General features: G+C 42.6%; 1 protein-coding gene across 5 annotated transcripts in view; it reads right to left on the minus strand.

Moving 5' to 3' along the window:
• Positions 1-22603, minus strand: part of CHD9 (chromodomain helicase DNA binding protein 9) — a 343123-nt gene that overhangs the window by 24299 nt on the left and 296221 nt on the right. For 4 of the 5 annotated variants that reach the window (XM_073604966.1, XM_073604967.1, XM_073604970.1 and 1 more), the window contains 5 exons: positions 21901-22120; positions 21447-21649; positions 16405-17265; positions 9266-9426; positions 3626-3898 (listed from right to left, as the gene is read on the minus strand). In XM_073604966.1, the coding sequence (XP_073461067.1) occupies positions 3626-3898; positions 9266-9426; positions 16405-17265; positions 21447-21649; positions 21901-22120 (1718 nt within the window). The remainder of the gene's footprint in view (positions 1-3625; positions 3899-9265; positions 9427-16404; positions 17266-21446; positions 21650-21900; positions 22121-22603) is intronic. The other variant, XM_073604968.1, reaches the window with a different exon arrangement.

Raw genomic sequence — 22603 nt, forward strand, 5'->3', positions numbered from 1 at the left:
GAAGGCTCTACGCCATGGTCTGTATTTTCTGAATTTAGGTGCGGTGTGGAATAAACACTCCAGTGAAAGCAGTAAAAACGCTCCGTTATAATGAATTCCCTTAGTGTTAATGACATATTGTATCATAAGAATCAGATAATTGTCTCATTGAAACTGCTCATAATTAAATTCTAAGGGATACATTCGTTACTGGCCTACTACAAGGACTGGAACATTAAAATTGAGGCATGACATACAAATGATAGCTATAATTAGAGTTCCACTAAATAACCGGTTAGTTGGTATTTTGTTGTTGTATCAGACATTATCCAGACACATCCTCTAAGTCAGTCACTCCTAAATATGGCCATAGACTCTACATGCTTCATTCATGTTTTTTCCTTGTACTGCTGCCACTGATGTTAAAAAGATCTGTACTTTGCCATACTAGTCCAAGTACCTGGTTCACGTTGCCATAGGCTGCACTGGCCCTCCCTGTATTCCTCTACCAACCTGATTTTTACCTAGGACCTCTAGTGAGTTAAAGCGGAAGTAAACTTGTCCATGCAGTGTGCAGAGAACACAAGAGAATCACCAGGAGCTGGAGAAAAGTTATTTTTGGCAAGAGCGACTTTGCAAATCTCTTCTGCTAAAATACCTTTACTTCCTGGTGAAGCATTTAGTTCTGCTTTAAGCTAACCAGAGAGAACAGCTTTTCATGTGTTTCAACAATCTTTTTTTCTTCCTTTAGAGAAGCATTTAAAAAAAAAATTAATAGACTGGTAGAAGTCAACTGATATTTTCAAAAGGGTATAAAACATTGTCAGTAAATGATCCTTACATAGGAGTGTTATCAATAAGAACAGTCCCAGAGATCTGTTTAAAAACTGCTACATCCTCTGCCACCTCACAGACGACACCGAGAAGGCATTCAGCCGAGTTAGTTGGCCTTTTTTGTAGAAGCTCTTCTCCATCGAATTGGAGTAGGCAACTTCCTCCCCCATAAGATCATAGTGTTTTATGACGAACCATTGACACTGGGTAGATTAAACAACATCCTCTCTGACCTTTTCTACATACATTATGGCACCCGCCAAGGCTGCCCACTATCACCGTTTATGTCCCGGTGATGGAATACCTGGACATAACACTTCGTGCCAATTAATCTATTAAAGGCCTCCAGGATTGTATGGAAAGTCATAAGCTAGCTCTTTGTGCTGATTACTTACTACTGTTCCTTTCACAACCAATCATTAGTCTTCCCACTGCTCTGCAGAAATTCAAATTCCTTGGCGATTTCAACAATTTCAAAGTGTACACTACTAAATGTAAAATTTTAAAAATCACCCTTCCCAAAACCACATGGGTCCACTTACAAAACATATTACCTTTCAAATTGAAAACAAGATTTTATCACCTATCTGGGAACCCCCTATATATCCTTAACCGGCAATCTTAACTAAAATTACTCAAGATCTTCCAATTGGAAAACTTAAAAAAATTGTGGTCTGGTAGACTTAATACCCTAAAGAAGGATATAGTATCTGGTCTTCAAGGACATATCCATAATACCTGCCAAACTGTTTTTGCCCATCTGCCATCTCACGTTATTGAGTTTTTGTGGGGGACAAAATGCCTAGATTTAAATATTTCATACTCCTGAAACCTAAACATGAAGGCAGAATGGGACTCCCAGACTACAAGCTCTATCACAAGGCAGCTTTTCCCAAAAGACTTGCTGAATGGATTTACAGTGGTTATGTTAAGCGAGTGATCCAACTAGAACAATACCCCCGTTACCTGGATTTGACCTCATGGTTAAGCCTGACACCTTCCTTATCATGATTCTCTCCCTTACCTGACACGTCTCCCCTGGTTTGTTATGGGACCAGTTTGTACCATCCCTATGTCATTTCCCTGGCATCCTCACTTCCTTATTTGACAAGAATGCCTTTGGCACAGGACTAGAGACTCCTGAAGTGTTACATTTTTTTCAAGGCATTATGGCCACAACTTTGTCATGTAATTACTGAACTCTCCATGACTTAGGTACCCCCTGCATTGACTGTAAAAATAACAACCCTCGGACTGGTTTATCTTTATATAACTCCATAGCTTCATCTACAAGCTCAAAAGACACATGCCCCCATCTTTCAAGACCTACTCTACTTGAATCTGCTTCTTTCAAAGACTTAATGGGATGCTAATCACCAAGCTCTATTTCCAATATACTTAGATGATCTTTTCTGGGCCCCCTCCCACACTTCTGGTTCAAATATTGTGGTCTCTGTTAAAAGATCCTATCACTGCCCAGTTATTGGAAATGTTCGGTAAGATGGGGTTTGACGATTATCCCTTTGCACCTTTTTCCCCTCCTGCCTCTACTTCATTTCTTTCTTTCTTTCTTACTCAACCTCCTCCTTTGTTTGAATTTTGACTAGTGACCATTGTACAGTTTTGAAACTGAAAATATAAAACTGAATAAAGACATATCCGAACTAAAATCTGCTACATCACCAACATAGCCACTTTTTGCATTTTAAAATATCAAAATTTTTATTTTGTTTGTATCATCTAATTTTTGTTATATCAGGATAAAAAAATCATCTTGTCCATGGCCATTCTCAGGGTTGCCTGAATGGAGGAACAAAGTCTGGATAAGCTAGGCAAACAGAAGCCTGATGAAGGCCTACATTTTGCTTGCAGAAATTGTCATAAACAATGGGCATCCCAAACTGAGCACATGAGGAAAACATAACATGCATTGGCAGAGGTTACCTTCCATGAAAACCGCATGTGAAAAACAGGTGTTTCCTGTTATGTAGAAGGTGGTCTCATTGACCAAGTGGGTGGCCTTTAAAACTAAGGGGTTGTGGCTGAGCTCAAAGTTTACATGTAAGGTTGAGATTTAAATTAAAATGCATTTACCAGTTTCCCTGGATCTAATGGTTGCTCTGTCATTAATAATGGCTGGACATACACTTTAAAGGTAACCTTTGCTTATGTATTTTGTGATCATATGCTTAGTCTGAATTTTTTAGATTTGTGGCAGATTCACTTTAAGAGGGGAGTTTGGGCAAGAAAAACCTTGCTTACTAAACAAGGGAGGCCTAAAGCATATTCCTCTTTTCATCCATGAAGTATTTTTTCATTTGCCTACTAGCTTTTCACACCGTATACCTATTATATAGTAGGAAAGCTGTGTTTAGGCATATTGTGCAAAAGCTTATTACTAACTGCAATTACTTTATACTCTTGGTAGAAAAGCATGTCAGTTTGCCATATATAAAAATGCAGGTCTCTGCGAAGCATGTGGAAATGCATGCTAAAAATATTAAAAACAGCCAGGGAAAAAAACAAAACACACAAAAATGGCGCTTAAAGGCAGTGCAATAAAGAGCACCTTGTGGAAGCATAAAATGGTAGCAAATCCAGATGGCTGGAAACTAGCCATGTAAAATCACAGGTCATATTAATGTTTTGCAGGTCCAAGCACAATGAGCTTAAATTCGGCACAAAAAAAGCAAGATCAACTCCAAAAAATTGGAGGAGTTAAGTAGTAAGAAAAGAGCAGGCAGCCAGTTGGAGAATGAGCATGCTGCACACAGCAACCAGGTCCCAGGGCAAGAGAAAAAAATAAACATACGTCATTGATTTTCACTGTAAACTCCTTTTCTGGTACATGCTTCTTCACCTTTGACATCTGTGGTGATTGGCAGGGTTCAGTTTTGATGGCCACACAGGTGGGGGGCTGTACACCTGATTCACTGTATTCTGTGGCAGCCCCAGGGCTATCTAGTAGTTGATTGGTGTAGAAGGTCACCACTCGGACCCCATCATAGGTTTTTCGTGGCGTAGGCCATTTTCCTTTCAATACTGCTTGGCAAATGCTGTCCAATCTGTTAATTATTACACGATCCTGCAGAAATAATTTTTTTTAAAATTAACCTGCTGGTGAAACTTTGTGTTTTAATTAAGTTAACAGTTTAAACATACACTGTCATTCTCAGCAATAATCAAAGCAAATAATGTATCATTTACATTTATAGTTCAGGCATGCAAGTTGATCACACCCAGCTTCACGAGCTCCACCTCAATGTTAGCATTAGTACAGTACATTTACTTACACGGGAAATAAATATGTCCAGAGATACTCTAATGCTTGTGTCATCAGGCTTTGGGCTTGTGCCAATAGGCAAATGCAGCTTGCTTTAAGGTACATTCTGCTTGCATTTGACATCAGTATGAGATATTTTGAGTTTATTCACATTTTACAATCAGGTGCATTTGCCCTTCTTCAAGCTGCTTTTGCATTCCCATTAACTTGTTTGAGGAGAGAAGCAGTTCTGACTCCACCAAAAGCCCCTACAACATCTTTTGTTTTTCAATACCTCATTAACCCTTTTGCTGCCATTGACGTAAGGCTTACAGCGGAAGATAGCCAATTCCAGCTAGCCAGTTCAGTAAGCCTAACCTTGACTGGATTCTCTTATGGCAGAGTCTTCGTCTAGACTCTCCTGGTTAAATAAAATCTCTGATTGCAGCCATTTTTTAAAGTGTTACTGAACCCAGGACCCTGCATTCACTAGATCTGGTCTCCCACAAAACATGAAAAAGCAATTATTTTCTGAAATATAAACTGCTAAATACCTTTTCTTATCAGCAGTATATAGCAGTCTTGTAACTTCTATCAGAGTCTGGCTGAGCACCGGTTAAAGCTTGTAGGTGATTTAATTCTCCTCTGACTGTTCTATGAGGCTGTATGACCCCTGACCCTCTGTCTGGACAATGCTTATTGGCCCTGTACTGATCACCCCCCCCCCCCCAAAAAAAAAACCCTCTAACAATATACATCAATCTGAGCATGTGCAGAGTGCCCCCAAGCCAAGACTCAGATGGATGCCCCCAAGATATCAGCAGATGGATTGGGAACTGTGGAAGAAGGGGAAGAAGGGGAGGATCAGGAAGGACTGGATTAAACTGCTTTTTTACACCATGCAGATGATTAACCCCTTAGGTTCCACAGTGAGTATAACAAGCATGCTTTACTGCATATGCAGACTGATTTTACTGTTGCGGGTTTATTAACACGTTAAAAACATGAAAATAAATAACGGTCATATCAGGTTCCTGCACCTGCATGGCTGTCAAATTGGGAGCAGCGGCTGTATCTTGCTGTATAAGAGAATTAAAGTGCATATCTAGGTAAGACCCTTTGTTTTTGTCTTTTGAATAAAGTAGAGAGAAGTTAGACAGCCTAGGATTTTTTTCTTATTGCTGTATGTGCCCCCATTGGGGAGATTCACCCCTCTATTTGTATTGGTTACCATTGTCAACAAAAAAGTGAAGGGAAATCCATACATTTTAGAGTTGTCTCCAAAATGAATGGTGACACCTGTTCCAGGGTCAACTGCCTAAAGTGGGGAATTTCCCTTACGTTGGGAGATTTCCTCCAACTTCCTGTTGCATTACTTCAACAGGAAGGGAAGGGAAAATTCCCCAATGGTACACAGTATGGTCCTGAATATTTACAGAAACCTGTGTCACAAGCATGCTTCTGGAAATATACTAAGCCAAAACCTGATGAGGACATTTAGCGTTTCTGCCAAACAGTGGCTTTGAAAACAAAATGTCAACGTTGTGAGCAGCTAATTTTATATGTATTGATGAGTGAATTTTGTGCTTATGTACTTTGCCTGTGCCATGAAGATGTTAAATGATCACAGGGTGTGTACAAATGAATAGTTAATTTTCAAAGGGCCCCTGTACCTCTGGAACCATATTTATGCAAACAGCAACCAGACCTTTCATAGTCATGCTGTGGCCTGTTCCTTCCCGTTCTTCTCACCTCATTACTGCTGAACCGACCGAGACTCAAAACATTTACGGCCAACTTTAGGCTGTCCATCACACTTAAAACCATCTAAGGACAGGCTGAATGTATTGATTGTCTTGGGTACAAACAGCATATTGGATTTTTGGCATGTGATTATTGCCACTAGCAATAATCACTGTGTTCTCCTAGCAGAGACGGCTTCCCCATGCCTATCTGCTGAGAGAACACCAGACAAGAAGACCTAGTGCTAAAGTACTCCAAAAAACCAGGGTGACTCTGTAGGTACTCAGTAGCAATTTGTGCCAGCGTCCCCAATAATGTAATTGTAAACACATAAAATCTAAGAATTCCCCATCTGTTCTGTCCCTTTTTCTATTTCTCTTCCCTTTCTCTCCCCCTTTTCCCTACCCCCCCCCCTTCCCTGTTGTTTTTTCCTCTCTCTTTTTGTTCTTGGTCCAATCAATTCATGTTTATATTTGACCACATTTATAACTCTATAGTTTTTACCCGAATTTACCCTTTCCTATTTACCCTTCTTATTTCATACGATTGGTGCCTTCTGTGTCCCTTGGGTTGGTTGACCCTGACCACCGGGGCTGTGCTTTACTTCTTTTGGAGACCATAATCTTTCATAGGGTCTGTCCCATAAGTCATTATACTTGGGGGTGGTTGCATTTTCAATATTGAGATTTTTACATACGTATACCCTCTATCTGCAGCAAATTTATTTTTTGATATTATTGTGATGTTTTGTTGTCCTTTTTATGTGCCCTAAATAGAATCTCTAGCTCCTGAAGAAGCGTTCTTTGTCAACGTGAAACATGTAGAGCAACTAGAGAGCATCACACCTTGGATCACCAGACCTGCAGCATCTTGTCCACTATAGCCTTATGATCGTTCTTTGCTTTATGTTTGGGGAAGTATATTCTCCTCCATTTGGATTAAGTGCCTTGATTATATGTCTATATTTCCCTTAAATTTCACACAAGCTTGCCGGATAGGATCCTCATGGTGTACAAATACCAGGTTTTATGTCTAGCCTGAATTGTTTTTAATACTTCTATGTTTGTTCATTGTCTTTTTATACTTTAATAAAAAAAAATCCCAAACAAATCTATTTTTTGTAGTATAATACTGTTGTGCCTCCAAAGTCCCATTCTTAGATTTTATGTGTTTACAATTGCTGGGAGAACACAATAGTTCTGCAGGAGGGATTCCCCCATCAACACTGACTGTGCTGATGGGGGAATCAAGTGATTTTCTTTCCTGCAACCCGTGGTTGCAGGAATGAAAATCACACCATCTATGGCCTGCCTTACTATTCAACAGGGAGGCAAAGGCAGTAGAAATGGGCAGGCTGCAGCAAAAGCACATGTATTGCGATTCCATGGCCAAGGTGCCCTCTTCATGAAGCTCAAAGATACACTTTAATGTTCTTCTTCCTAAGGCATGATTTAATGACAAGTTATAAATTATAACCTTTTATGACAACTTATGTTTAGGCAATATTGTTTTTTTTAGCCAATTATTACCAAAGAAGGATAATCACCAAACTGGGGCTCAGTGTTCTGGATCCCAGCCCCTCCACTGTAACCATCACTGAACTGTAAGTAGCTGACAATTTACAGCAAGGATAAACGTGAGGGATGTAAAAGTGAATACACATTGGTGTGTACAGTACAGTATATGCATGTTCTCACACAAGACAGTGTTCCAGCTTTCAAACTTTTGGATAAAAAAAAAAAAAAGGTAGATTTACAGCGTCTCTTATTTTATTTATTTATTTATTTCAGGTACTTATATAGCGCCGTCAATTTACGCAGCGCTTTACATATTCATTGTACATTCACATCATAAACTACTCACTTAATGCAGAATTATCATTTTCTAGTGTTCATTACTATTTGCTACCAACCCCCGGTCCGCCACCACCAGATGTCTGGCCCGTCCATGCCCATGATTAATTCACGGGCACCCTGCCTGCAGACATTTTTGCCGCTGTCCTCTTTATTGGACAGCGGCGATATCACAGGGTTGGATGGGGGTGGGAACCACTGGAGTTAACTTTTTACATTACACAGCAGGTGACTGGTTGCCGGGTGATCCTAGCAATCGATCACCAGCCTGTTAATGTGAAAAGTTAACCAGCAGTTCCCGCCCCCATCCAGCCCTGTGATATCGATCTCTGTTCTGCTGTACACCTGTGTAAAGTAGGAGACTTCTACCTACACAGTGTGTGTGGGGTGGAGGGGGGCAGAGGACACTATGGGGGGGTACAGAGGACGCTATGGGGGGTACAGAGGACACTGCTTTGGGGGCACAGGAAACTTGCTATGGGGGAGGGGGGCAGAGAACACTATGGGAGTGATGTGAAGGGGACAGAGGGCACTGCTATGAGGTACAGAAAACACTGCAATGGGGTGGTCCCTATTAGGGACCCCATCACCCCTGGGGACAGAAACCCCATGACCCCTGGGGACAGGGACCCCTTCTCACCTGGGGACAGGGACCACTTCTTCAGACCATGCTGGCTGGCAGGGCTGGCGTCAGCCACCCTTGGGTGCTAGGATGGGGAGCGGCAATAAAATCCATATCCCCAGCCACATGCTCATGAACTGGCTTTGTAATAGTGAAGCACCTTAAAGTGAGCTAAACTTGTACTGTTATTATTACTATGTTAGGGTTATTATTATCTTTATTTATTAGCAGGTGAATGTGGCCCTCCGTGCATTTACATACATTGTATCCGGCCCTTAAGTGGAAAAAGTTTGCTGACCCCTGATCTAGCTGATCGAGTGACTCTGTAAATATAAGGACTAATTTATCAGGTCTAATTTCACTCATTTGCTTTAGGGCTCATGGAAAAAAGGCACCATCACTCAGAGCATAAAAACCGGGTGTTTTGGGGTACAAGGGAGGCACAGGGGCAGTGCACAGCCACTTCTAGCAGCCTAGCAAAATAAATAACAGGCTGAAATACATGGTGTCTGGACCCTGTTTTGAGAGGCACTTATATTTACAGACAGACGTATTTCCCGAACTTATGAAATCCATGTCTGGGACATGTCCCTGAACACATTAGTCTCTAAAATGTTAGTACTGCTTGTGAGAGCGTCCACCTGCCACGTATTTCAGCCTGTCATTTATGTTCATACCCTGCTGGCAGCAAGTTATATCTCTGCCTCTCTTGCACCCAAAAACACCAGATTCATTTAAAAAAGCTCTATGAGCCAAACCGCCCATGTGCATGAGCCCTTCAATTGTTTTTATGATTTGCAAATCCTTGTATTTGTGTTTTTGAAAGCATGTGCTATTATGCAAACAAGTAACAATGAATGAGCTATTTAGGCTTATAAAAAAAAAAAAAAAAAACTATATGAAACTGCATAATTGTCATAAAATTGCCCTAAAACTTTAATAAAAGATAGCAGTATGGCACATGTCAGTTACCTTTGGCCAGTGCGCAGCTGCAAACATATATCCCCCTTGGGCGAGACAGTTTGAGCTTGAGATTCCATTGTCCAGTTGAAAGCTGTCCTGAGTTTCATCCTGTATGGTGCTCAGAGAGGCTACACTCTCTTCATCGTAAGCCTTTACATGGGGCACTCGTTCTACAAGGTAGGAAAAATGTCATTAGAAAATGAAGACAGGCTAGAAGGCATCAGAATTACAGCTGCCCAATTACGTGTCCCCCACCCTCCCTTCTTCTAGTCTGTTTTTTTCAAGAGGATTAGACAACCGTCATGTGGCACCCTCAGGCCATCACTCTCAGGAGGAAGGGTTTGTTTTTCAGAACTTTTATTATGGTTACCATTTCTAGTGCAGAGATAAGTGGATAGCTGTATTTCAATCAGCTATTTTATTTTGTGTCCAACAGGAAAAGCACAGGGCCACACCTGTATACCCCATATGGACCACAGAAACCTTTACATTTTCACTATGGGCCTACTGATTTGAGGAGAGCTATAATTAACCACTTGGCGTCCGCGCTATAGCTGAATGACGGCCATAGCACGGACCTGAATTTCCGGGAGGCCGTCATATGACGTCCTCCCCTTTGCACACTCCCTGCGCGCGCACTGCAGGCCGCTCGCGGCGCGTGATGTCATCACCGAGTCACTGAGAGTCGAGTGATCACAGATCCGAGTAAGGGGCTGTTTTCCGGCCCCTTACAACGTGATCAGCTGTCAGCCAATGACTGCTGATCACATGATGTAAACAAAAGCTCGGTAATCGTTTTTCTTTCTCCTCACGCTGAGAAAAAAAAAGGCGATCACTTATGTGCAAGGGACATTGGTCCCGAAGAGGAAGAGGCAATTCTGCCTCATCTGTGCCCACCAGTACCCCCTTGCAGTGCCACCGGCCAGTGCCCACCAGTGCCACCTATCAATGCCCACCAGTGGTGCCAATCAGTGCCACCTAGCAGTGCTGCCTATCATTGTAGCCAACCAGTGCCGATCAGTGCCCATTATTGCCACCCATCAGTGCCCATCACTGCCATCTATCGGTGCCCCTCAGTGCCGGCTCATCAGCATACATCAATGAAGGAGAAAAATTACCTGTTTGCAAAATTTTATAACAAAATATAAAAAAATATAAAAAATTTTTTTAAAAATTCGGTCTTTTTAACTTTAAAAAAAATAAAAAATAAAAAAAACGCAGAGGTGATCAAATACCACCAAAAGAAAGCTCTATTTGTGGGAAAAAATGATAAAAATTTCATTTGGGTACAGTGTTGTATGACTGCGCAATTGTCATTCAAAATGCATCAGCGCTGAAAGCTGAAAATTGGTGTGGTCAGGAGGGGGGTTTAAGTGCCCAGTAAGCAAGTGGTTAAAGTACATCTAATGCCAACTTTTTTCCCCATTTTGGACAGAGAAGGGGAGGATTAAAACCCCTCTCAGTTTTTTTCCCCATCTGTGGGGGATGACATTTCAAGTGCCTTTGGACCGGCAACTAAGTCATTCCAGGAGTGTTTTTTTTAGGTTCGTTCTGCCGATTCATCTCCCGGGATCGGCGTGTGTTCCAATCTGGTATGAGTCGGCACAGGAAGTGACGTCAGCGATTACCCAGAAGCCTCTACACGTTTCGCATACATACATGCGTCATCAGGAAGCTTCCTGATGACGCATGTATGTGAAACGCGTAGGGGTGTCTGGGTAATCGCTGACATCACTTCCTGTCCCAACCCGTACCAGATCGAGGCTTGGATCGCACGCCGATCCCGGGAGACGAAGCAGTGGAACAAACCTAAAAGACACACTGCTGGAATGACTCAGTGCCGGTCCAAAGGCACTTGAAATTGTGAGTGTACATTTTTACAACTGGGGATGTTTACCTTGTTGGTTTAAATAGATTTTACAAAAGCATATTGCACAATGATGGCTACTTACTTCTTATGAGATACCAAGATTTGAGGAGTAACTAGTCGCAATCTAGTTGGAGAAACGCCAGGAAAGTGGAGTGGTTATCCCAATATGAACCAAAGGCAAAGTTTTTTTAGGCTCTGGTGAGTGACCATTTCAGAAGGTGGTGGTGATGCATGAAGTGGTGAAAAGGCTTCTAAATTAGCACGGATGTGGTTTTGAGCACACTACGCACATGAGATAGAATTGTAAAGTGGACTTTGGGAAATATTGTAAAAAACCTGTGTTCTGCAGTTTGTGATACTTTTGCAATTTTGCACTTGATAATTGAATAATTTGCACTATAACTTTGCACAATAGAGCTATACAGTTTTGATGTTTGTGCACATTTCACTGATATTGTTTTTAGTGGTAACACTGTACAGTGGGGCAAAAAAGTATTTAGTCAGCCACCAATTGTGCAAGTTCTCCCACTTAAAAAGATGAGAGAGGCCTGTAATTGTCATCATAGGTATACCTCAACTATGAGAGACAAAATGTGGAAACAAATCCAGACAATCACATTGTCTGATTTTTTAAAGAATTTATTTGCAAATTATGGTGGAAAATAAGTATTTGGTCAATATCAAAAGTTCATCTCAATACTTTGTTATATATCCTTTGTTGGCAATGACAGAGGTCAAACGTTTTCTATAAGTCTTCACAAAGTTGTCACACACTGTTGCTGGTATGTTGGCCCATTCCTCCATGCACATCTCCTCTAGAGCAGTGATGTTTTGGGGCTGTCGCTGGGCAACACGGACTTTCAACTCCCTCCAAAGGTTTTCTATGGGGTTGAGATCTGGAGACTGGCTAGGCCACTCTGGGACCTTGAAATGCTTCTTACGAAGCCACTCCTTCGTTGCCTGGGCAGTGTGTTTGGGATCATTGTCATGCTGAAAGACCCAGCCACGTTTCATCTTCAATGCCTTTGCTGATGGGAGGAGGTTTGCACTCAAAATCTCACGATACATGGCCCAATTCATTCTTTCATGTACACGGATCCGTCGTCCTGTTCCCTTTGCAGAGAAACAGCCCCAAAGCATGATGTTGCCACCCCCATGCTTCACAGTAGGTATGGTGTTCTTTGCTTGCAACTCAGCATTCTCTCTCCTCCAAACATGACGAGTTGTGTTTCTACCAAATAGTTCTTACTTTGGTTTCATCTGACCATATGACATGCTCCCAATCCTCTTCTGGATCATCCAAATACTCTCTAGCAAACCTCAGACGGGCCCAGACATGTACTGGCTTAAGCAGGGGGACACGTCTTGCACTGTAGGATCTGAGTCCCTGGCGGCGTAGTGTGTTACTGATGGTAGCCTTTGTTACGTTGGTCCCAGCTCTCTGCAGGTCATTCACTAGGTCCCCCCCGCGTGATTCTGGGATTTTTGCTCACCGTTCTTGTGATCATTTTGACCCCACGGGGTGAGATATTGCATGGAGCCCCAGATCGAGGGAGATTATCAGTGGTCTTGTATGTCTTCCATTTTCTAATTATTGCTCCCTGTTGATTTCTTCACACCAAGCTGCTTGCCTATTGCAGATTCAGTCTTCCCAGCCTGGTGCAGGTCTACAGTTTTGTTTCTGGTGTCCTTCGACGGCTCTTGGTCTTCACCATAGTGTAGTTTGGAGTTTGACTGTTTGAGGTTGTGGACAGGTGTCTTTTATACTGATAACAAGTTCAAACAGGTGCCATTAATACAGGTAATAAGTGGAGGACAGAGGAGCCTCTTAAAGGAGAAGAAAAGAAGGGGGGTTTGGCTAGATAGTCCTCGATAAAATACGGCACCTCATCCCAATTAGTTTTGTAACAATAGTAAGGAGAGAGTAAGGGGATTATAATGGTGCCAAAATTTTGAATACTATACAGTGACACATTAGTATTAAAATTATAATGTTTTAATGACAAGCAGATTAAAAAAGGGTATACAAAAAGAGTATGCACAACAAGGGTGTAAATAGACAATAGGGGAAAAGATACAGAACCAGCATATGCAGCAATATTACAAGGACCAGCCAGTAGTGTGACGGCAGGTCTTGTTCACAGGTACTATGTTCCTACATGTTTCGCCAACATTGGCTTCCTCTGGGACAGTTGGTTATACCTATATTAATTTATGAATTCGGTGAATCACAGTGGGCGAACAACCAGTCCCCCCGGAGTGAAATCAGGATCCCATGTCACAAATAGGGTGGAGTCTATATCTTAGTAAAAACAAGGAAAAATAAGGCCGCCCGGTAGGCTGACAATCGTGTTGGATATGGTCACTGATGAATGGTGAGTTTAAAGGGGAAAAAGCTCACCCATAAGTCCGACGTGACTCTTGAAAGAATACTTAGGACTATGGAGACACAGTAGGTATAGGTTGGTATATTGGACACAGCAGAGCTATACACGTTTTAAAGGACAGCAGGTATGGGCGCCCTTGAACACCTTGTTTTTACTAAGATATAGACTCCACCCTATTTGCGACATGGGATCCTGATTTCACTCCGGGGGACTGGTCTGTTCGCACACTGCGATTCACCGAATTCATAAATTAATACAGGTATAACCAACTGTCCCTGAGGAAGCCAATGTTGGCAAAACATGTAGGAACATAGTACCTGTGAACAAGACCTGCCGTCACACTACTGGCTAGTCCTTGTAATATTGCTGCATATGCTGGTTCTGTATCTTTTCCCCTATTGTCTATTTACACCCTTGTTGTGCATACTCTTTTTGTATACCCTTTTTTAATCTGCTTGTCAATAAAACATTATAATTTTAATACTAATGCGTCACTGTATAGTATTCAAAATTTTGGCACCGTTATAATCCCCTTACTGTCTCCTACTATTGTCTTAAAGGAGAAGATACAGGTCTGTGAGAGCCAGAAATCTTACTTGTTTGTAGGTGACCAAATATTTATTTTCCACCATAAATTGCATATAAATTCTTTCAAAAATCAGACAATGTGATTGTCTGGATTTGTTTCCACTTTTTGACTCTCATAGTTGAGGTATACCTATGATGACAATTACAGGCCTCTCTCATCTTTTTAAGAGGGAGAACTTGCACAATTGGTGGCTGACTAAATACTTTTTTGCCCCACTGTATAAGCATTTTAAGATCAGCGCAGCTACACTTTTTATATGATATTAATTTCCCTCCGACCAAAGGTAGAGAATTTTTAACTGCAGCAGATTTTAATTTAATTTTAGATATAATTTTTGCGCCAGGTGACACATTTTTTTCACTACTTCTGTAGATGGCACTATAAATCTATGGTCAAGAATGAAGAGAGGTTGTGTCTGTCAATGAATGTAAGAGAAAAATATTTTACAAAAAATGTACTACATCAACTGGGAGGTGTTTCCATAACCACTCACATACAGTACTTCTGTAGTTTGTGAATACCACAAGAAGCAACTGCCCTGTACAACACTACTTTCTCTGTAACACAGACCTGACTAGTATTTTCTCCAGATACCCAAAAACATTCCTCAGATGTGTCCTTTTCTTTTTCATTCCAAACACTTTATCCTCAGAATGCTTGTGATCAATAGGTACTTTGCCCCTTGAAATGATCTTGCAGCCTATATAGAACAGCCCTTTCTCAACTTTTTTACCCCCAGGGAAATTCTTGAGATTATTTTAAGGCCTCAGGGAACCCATGCTAAAACTAGTTCATTTGTGAGCAGTGGGAAAAGGCCTTGTACATTTGGCTAGTGGTAAAAATGCAACCCTTGCAGACCACTAAAAAGATCATTTGTGTCATGCAGCGGACTCTGCCAAGTGGCACTGATTCAGGAACTTTACACGCACCATCAAATGGGAGATCAATTAACCACTGGTCAAGGAACCCCTAACAACCTTTGGTGGAACCCTAGTTGAGAATGGCTGCTATAGAAGAAGACAACTATATGCTAGTGCCTACTATTAAAGTGGTAGTAAAGTCTATGCGGTTTTATTTTTTTTTTAAATGGGTCCCTGCACTGCATACTAGTATTTTATGACAGACTTACCTAAAAAAGCAGCCCTCCAGCGCTACTCTCTACCCACTCTCCCTTGTCCCCGGCAGCTTCCATCTGCGCCCGCTCTTTCTTTCAGGTTTGCGATCTTTGGCCGCTTGATTGGCTGTGCTGGGGCAACCAGCACAGGAGTCACATCCAGGAGTCACATCGCAGTGGCCCACAGATCGGGAGGTAAATGTGGTCTGAGCTGCGCATTTGCAGCTCAGATCACATTACTCGCTGACAGGCAGGGGGGAGAATTATGACAGAAGAGACCTCTAGGGTCTCTTCTGTAATATAAACCCTGTCTATCAGCAAGTTTTGCAACAACTGACTTTACGACTACCACTTTAACCACTTCAATACCTTAGGGCGTCATATGACGTCCTTGACTTTGTGAGGGGATAACTCAATGATGCCTGCAGCAACAGGCATCAATCAGATATAATTCTTTCCAGCCGGCGATTCCGTGCACGATAAAAATGATCACAGCGGCAGTTCCACCGCTTTATCGTTTTTTTAGGCGACGGGAGGGGACGCCCCCCTCCTGCCGTCATCTGGTGCTTCTCCAGGCTCTCCCATGCCATCGGTGGCCCGGAGAAAGAATCGGTCGGCGCCGGATGACGACGATAGAGATTTCCAGTGGCCATATGTTCACCAGTCATCTCTATGACCGTTGGAGGCCCGTGCGCGACGTTACGCCCGGGTTCCCAGAAGTAAACAAAGCTGCGATCGCGGCCGTCAGCATGAGATTGGTGAATTTTTTTTCTCGATCTCATGCTTTCCAGCCTGGAGGAGAGATGTGGGGTCTTATTGACCCCCGCATCTCTCCATAAAGAGGACCTGTCACAATAGATTCCTATTACAAGGGATGTTTACATTCCTTGTAATAGGAATAAAAGTTATAAACAAAAAAAAAAATGTAAAAAAAAAAAAAAAAAAGTAAAACGCCCCCATGTTTGGGGGTTCTGAGTAATTTTCTAGCAAAAAAATGATGATTTTTACATGTAAGAGAGAAGTGCCAGAATAGGCCCGGTATTTAAGTGGTTAAGAGAGGATAGCTTACTGAAAGACTGTCAACACACAAAGTCCAAGGTGTCTAGCAACTCTGACGAAGTGTTCCCAAACTGATACACACCCTAAACTTTAGTAACACTGTATTTGATCTAACAACACGCTACTTACCGCATTTCTGTTCATCTCCATCATCGCTGTCACTGTCCTCAGATGAAGACGATGAAGATGAAGAGGAGGAGGAAGACGAAGAGGAAGATGAGGAGCAGGAGGAGGAAGAAGAGGAGGAAGAGCTGGATCCTGAGCGTGAGCAAGAAGAGGAGGAAGATGAGGAAGAGGAAGATCTAGAGGAGCAGGAGGATCGGTTTGAATCTGATTCAGAGTCTGAACTCGAGGCTGAACCCAGTTTGCCAATTCTTTGTTTCTTGGAAGTTAGGTTTGGAGTAAGAGGCTCTGTCCTTGCTGCCACCATGCGTCTGTCTGTCTCTGACTTGACAGCTTGCCTAGGTTCTCCAGTATGAGTCAGAGGGCCATTGACAAGACTTAGTGCCTCTTCTTTCATTTTCATAGGTTCTTCCTCTGCCATTACAATATCCTCCTTTTCGGCATCATTTTTAAGCTCCTCATTAGGGCTCCCCTTTAGTTCATGTGTTCTGGATTGAGGAGTAAGTGGTGAGGATGACAATGGCAACTGGTTTGGTGGAACTATAAGAGAAGTAGAGGAGGTTCCTTTATTATGGTTGTAGTTCTTTTGAGATGCCATAAAGGAAAGCTCGGGATCCCGCAAAATGTGGTAGTCTGTCCTGCTTACACCATGTTTAGCAGCTCCAATTAACAAATCTCTATCATGTGTACCACATTCCCACCACACAGGCAAGTCAGGGTTTGGTTGGCAAAGTTTTAAACGCTCAAACAGCTGTGGATGACGTATAGCCTGCTCTCGAACCTTCCTCAAAAGCTCAATACGGTACAGAGTTCTGGAGGCTCTCTCCTCTGTGATTGGCTGGATTGATACGGATGTGTCTACCAGGTCTAAAAGAGGTGTTAAAAGGGTTAATTCATATTTAAATGTTTATAAATGTTGCACGGATTGTCCCCCCAAAAAAGGACCATTATACAGCATATGTAAAGTTCTTTGACATCTAACAAACAATAAATCTTTTCTTTTAAAAGAACAATTTAGAACTGAAAATCTTAGTAGATGGCATTGTTATTTAAATCAGAAGTCTCAACAGCTCCTATATGGGAGGAGACCTATGATAAACCCCAAAAGGCTTCGTCTGATAAATGTCTCACAAACTTTAGAGCCTTCATAATTTCCAATAATATATATATATATATATATATATATATATATATATATATATATATATATATATATATATATACTCGAGTATAAGCCGAGTTTTTCAGCACATTTTTTTGTGCTGAAAATCCCCCCCGGCTTATACTCCAGTCAAGCTCTTTTCTGCAGCAGAGAATGACATTTTCCAAACCGACTTTGGGACCCCGTATCTCGTGCAAACCCAGTGGAAGTAGCACTACAACATATCCAAAGCTGGGGTTCCTAGCATTAACTGGCCCCGAGATACGGGGCCACAAAGTCGGTTCGGAAAATGTCATTCTCTGCTGCAGAGAAGTGCTTGACATTTTCTGAACCGACTTTGGGGCCCCGTATCTCAAGGCCACTTGGCGCTGGGAACCCCAGCTTTGTAGTGCTAGTTCCACTGGGGTTGCACACCAAATCTGGGGTTCCTAGCACCAAGATACGGGGCCCCAAAGTCGGTCAACTGTGTCCATCTGCAGCAATGTCATTTCGGGACCCTTGGGGTCCAGAGACCCTAAATTTTGGCTGCAGCTAGGGGGCATCTAGGAACCCTTAACTACTGAGTTTAAAATTCGGGGGACCTATGGCTGCAAATGGGCACAGTGAGGCTGAAAATGGGCACTGTGGACCCTCTTTTCCACTTACAGTAGCTGCGCATTTCTCACCCTAGGCTTATACTCGAGTCAATAAGTTTTCCCTGTTTTTGTGGTAAAATTAGGTGACTTGGCTTATACTCGAGTATATACGGTATGCAGGAAACTGGCAGGGTAATTGCCAATCTGCCTTGTGGTAAACACAATTATGAAAAGCAGTGTTGATAATCTTATTTTTTATATACAGTAAAACATTGGATTGCGAGCATAATTAGTTCCAGAAACATGCTTGTAATCCAAAGCACTTGTATATCAAAGCGAATTTCCCCATAAGAAATAATGGACACTCAGATGATTCATTCCACAACCATTTATTCATAGGTCTTTCAGTTTATAGTCCATATATAAAGATTATAGCAATGTGATGGCAGCCTCCACAAAGGGATTAGAAGCAAAATCCAGCAGGAGCTACAGATTGTAAAAGAGAAGAGAGGTTTGTCCAAGTGTAGTAACATGGTTACATTTGATGAAGGTACAACATTTAGCAACTCACATGATTGATGATTAACCACTTCCCGCCTGGTCTATAGCAGATTGACGGCCGGGAAGTGGTTCAGTTATCCTGACTGGGCGTCATATGATGTCGAGCAGGATAACATGCCGGCGCGCGCCCGCAGGGGTGCACAGCACAGTGATCACGAGTGCGGTGTGTCAGTCTTACATGCCGCATCTCCGAACGTGGTAAGAAGCCTCTTACCACGTGATCAGCTGTGACCAATCACAGCTTATCATCGCACGAACCAGGAAGTGCCAGTAAACGGCATTCCTCAGTTCGCGCTGACAGGGAGAACCGATCGGCGGCTCTCCCTGTCAGAGGGGGGGTCTGTGCTGATAATCAGCACATTAATTATCAGCACAGCCCCATCAGATGTGCCACCACAGCTGCTAAAAAGTGCCCATAAGCTGCCAGTCGGTGCCCCATAAAAAAAAAAACGGATGACAGTGCCAACCACAGTGCCAATCCGTGTGTCCAGCAGTAAAACCTGTCAGTACCTCATCAGTGCTGCCCATCACAGCTGCCTGTCAGTACCCATCAGTGCCACCTATCAGTGCCCATGAGTGCCGCCTATCAGTGCCCATCAATTCTACATATCAGCGCCCATCAGTACCACCTTATCAGTGCCAACTCATCAGTGCCACCTCATCAGTGCCACCTCATCAGTGCCACCTCATCAGTGCCCGTCAGTGAAGGAGAAAACAAAATTGTATAACCGAAACAAAGAAAGCTCATTTTTTTTCAAAAATTTCGGTCTTTTTTAGTTTGTTTAGCAAAAAAAAAAAAAAAAAAAAACCGCAGAGGTGATCAAATACCACCAAAAGAAAGCTCTATTTGTGGGAACGAAATGATAAAAATTTTGTTTGGGTACAGTGTTGTATGACCACGCAATTGTCATTCCATGTGCGACAGCGCTGAAAGCTGAAAATTGTCCTGGTTGGGAAGGTGCGAAAGTGCCTGGTATTGAAGTGGTTAAAACAGGCACATCTAAGTATGCAAGCATCCAGGGTAAAGCTGTCCATATAGACCAGTGGCGTCGCTAGGGCGTGGCTACTGGGGCTATACCCCCCAAATCTGTGGCCCATAGCCCCGAGTCTGATGCCCTGTAAAAAGGCCACTGCAGACACACAAGATGACTTTTCTGGCACATCAGGGAGAGGCATGATTTGTTTGACACAGCGATGCTGCGGGGTGGGTGCTGCCCAGAACAGATTGGGGACGAATCTCCTCCCCCTGCTCTCATTGAGGACTCTGACTGCTTGAACATCCTGGAGGTGGAGCCTACCTTCTCTTTGGTTTGTCCAGCAGTGTGAGGGGGCGAGAGGGGGTGACCGCGTCCAGCCCATCTTCGTCGCGTGCCTGTTCTCATCAGTAGGAAGCTAGCTCCGTGCTAAGTGTTTAGCCCCACCCCTCCAGGAGACTCAAAGCCGAGCTACTCACGTTGAACTGCTAAAGTGGTGACAAGAAGGTATGTGTATTCTGTTATAGGGACTAGGACTAGCAGGCTTTTTGGCTGCTGGTTGTGTTCATAAACTATGGTATGGATAAGTTGGCAATAATACTGCACTCTGTATGGATATGCGTTCTACTGTGCCAGCCCTATTGTCAGTAATATTATATCATAGCATCTATGAAGACTGTGGTAGGAAAGGAAGGAGACCTAGGCATATAACTAGAACATTTTCTGTGAGAATGCTTGAAATGACACAAACTCTGCTTTTAAAAAAAATCAGTTCAACTTCAATTATATAGTATATTGTTAACTCAGAAAATTTGTCTTTTATTGCTGTGTCTTGTGACCCTCCAAAAGTGAAGGACTACAGGTCCCAGCATGAACCCCTCACAGCTTAAGATGTGTCACACCCCCCACTCTCCCAACTAGTGAAGGACTACAGGTCCTAGCTTGAACCCATGAGATCTAAGGGGGTCACATCCTTAGATTTCAAGCATTAATGCTTGGACTTGTACTCCTTTACTAGTTGCGTCAACTGGTTGGTTCAGTGAGCCACTTGACTGGACCTGCCCCACAGGCTAAGGCTCTCTGGGGACCCTGATGTAAGTAGGGAGGCTCTCTCGGGACTCCGGTGACCCTGATGTAAGGGGGGGCTCTCTGGGGAACCTGATGTAAGAAGGGTCAATAATAACAATAATAACCATAGAATCCGCACCCAGATATGTAACTATATCGAGAGAGAGAGAGAGAGAGAGAGAGAGAGAGAGAGAGACACACACACAGATATTATATACATGTGTATGCCTGCCCAAGTGTATAACTTTCTTTACTTCGCTGCTATGGGCTTTAGCCCCAGATCTTTTGTAGACGTAGCAATGCCCCTGAGAACAGACCGTCCTCCACACTGCCAGCTCTCACCGCTGTTGGTCTGCAATTGTGACCGGGAAGACTACTCAGCAGTAGAGCGATCTAAAAGTGAGGCTTGAAGTGTGTGAAAGGGATGACGTTGATGGCAGTGCAGAGGATGGTCTATGTGGACAGCTTTACCCCAGATGCCTGCCTATTTAGATGTGCCTGTTTTAAACATCAACCATGTGAGTTGCTAAATGTTGTGCCTTCATTAAATGTAACCATATTGCTACACTTGGAGGAGCCGCTCTTTTATACTCAGTTGAGACATGACGCAACTTGTTTATCGAGTCAAAATTTATTTAAAAATTTTGCTTGTCTTGCAAAAAGCTCTCAAACCAAGTTACTCTCAAACCAATGTTTTACTAAACTTACCTTCTTTAGAAGGCAGCCGACACACCCTCCGACACATTGCTATAAAGGCATAGAGATATTTTTCAAGACTTTCGTCTGTCTTCTTATGTAGTCTGGCCATTGCTCGAAACTTTGTCCAATCAAACTGACCCCTCCCTGGATCAAACACCACACCAAATGTCGAGACAACCCGGTAAAAGTCAGCTTCCTCTCTTCGAGTCCACCTACATCAATCAAAAACATTCAAAGACTTAATACTGGTGATGAACCACAACACACAGCAACCAGCTGGTCCCAATGTAGGATCCAGGTAGTTTGGTAAACAATGTGAAAATTGCAATAACACTCCACAGCCAATTAGCATTCATATTCCATAAATTACTTTGCTGGTTGTTGCAGATTACTGCAATTTGCACTGACCATTATTAAAAGTGTACTTTTATTTCAATCATATAGTAAAAAAGATGTTGCTAACCTCTGCTGTCTTTCTATTTTTGCAGCAACTTTTGGATTCAAGGAAGCATCTTCATAAGGTGCTTGTGTTACTGTTGCGTGAATTGGAAACATTGTTGGAATTTGCTGGATCTGCCTAAACTTTGAAGTGCGCTGGAATGTTGTTATAAGTCGACGAAGGCGCGTGGTCAGTGCTGACTGTGTTGGCCAGTAACCTTTATCACCTTCAGGCACCTGCCCATCTGAGTAGATAAAGAAAAATCAAGAGACAATGTACATAAATTAAAATGAGCATTTTGTGAACTTTATTATGTTGAATTTAAAAACATTAGCATATTTAGCAACTGTCCAAATATTAGAAAGGATTCTTTTTAGAGAAAGGCTAAAGACTGCCTGAAAAAAACCTCTTAAAGAGACGTCACCTTACCGATCCAGGGAAAAAACAATCATCATCTCCAGCCCTCCTTATCGGCTCCTTCTGTGGTCAACAGTGCAATATACCCGGGGGCGTGGCTTACACGACGCCGGAAGTGAGGTTTGCGTTCCACCACAGCCCGATCTACAACCAGGAAGTGATTTGTTCCCCTGGACACCGAGCCGGCTGATCTTTTGAATGGTGACACGCAGCCTTCTTTATTCTGCTTGATTGACTGTTTTATATGTACGTATATAGATTGAAGGGTTTTCTTGAAGATTGTGGGTTTTGACTTCAATAAACAGAATTA

This window comes from Aquarana catesbeiana, linkage group LG11 (genome assembly GCF_042186555.1).
Source record: "Aquarana catesbeiana isolate 2022-GZ linkage group LG11, ASM4218655v1, whole genome shotgun sequence".
Taxonomy (NCBI): domain Eukaryota; kingdom Metazoa; phylum Chordata; class Amphibia; order Anura; family Ranidae; genus Aquarana; species Aquarana catesbeiana.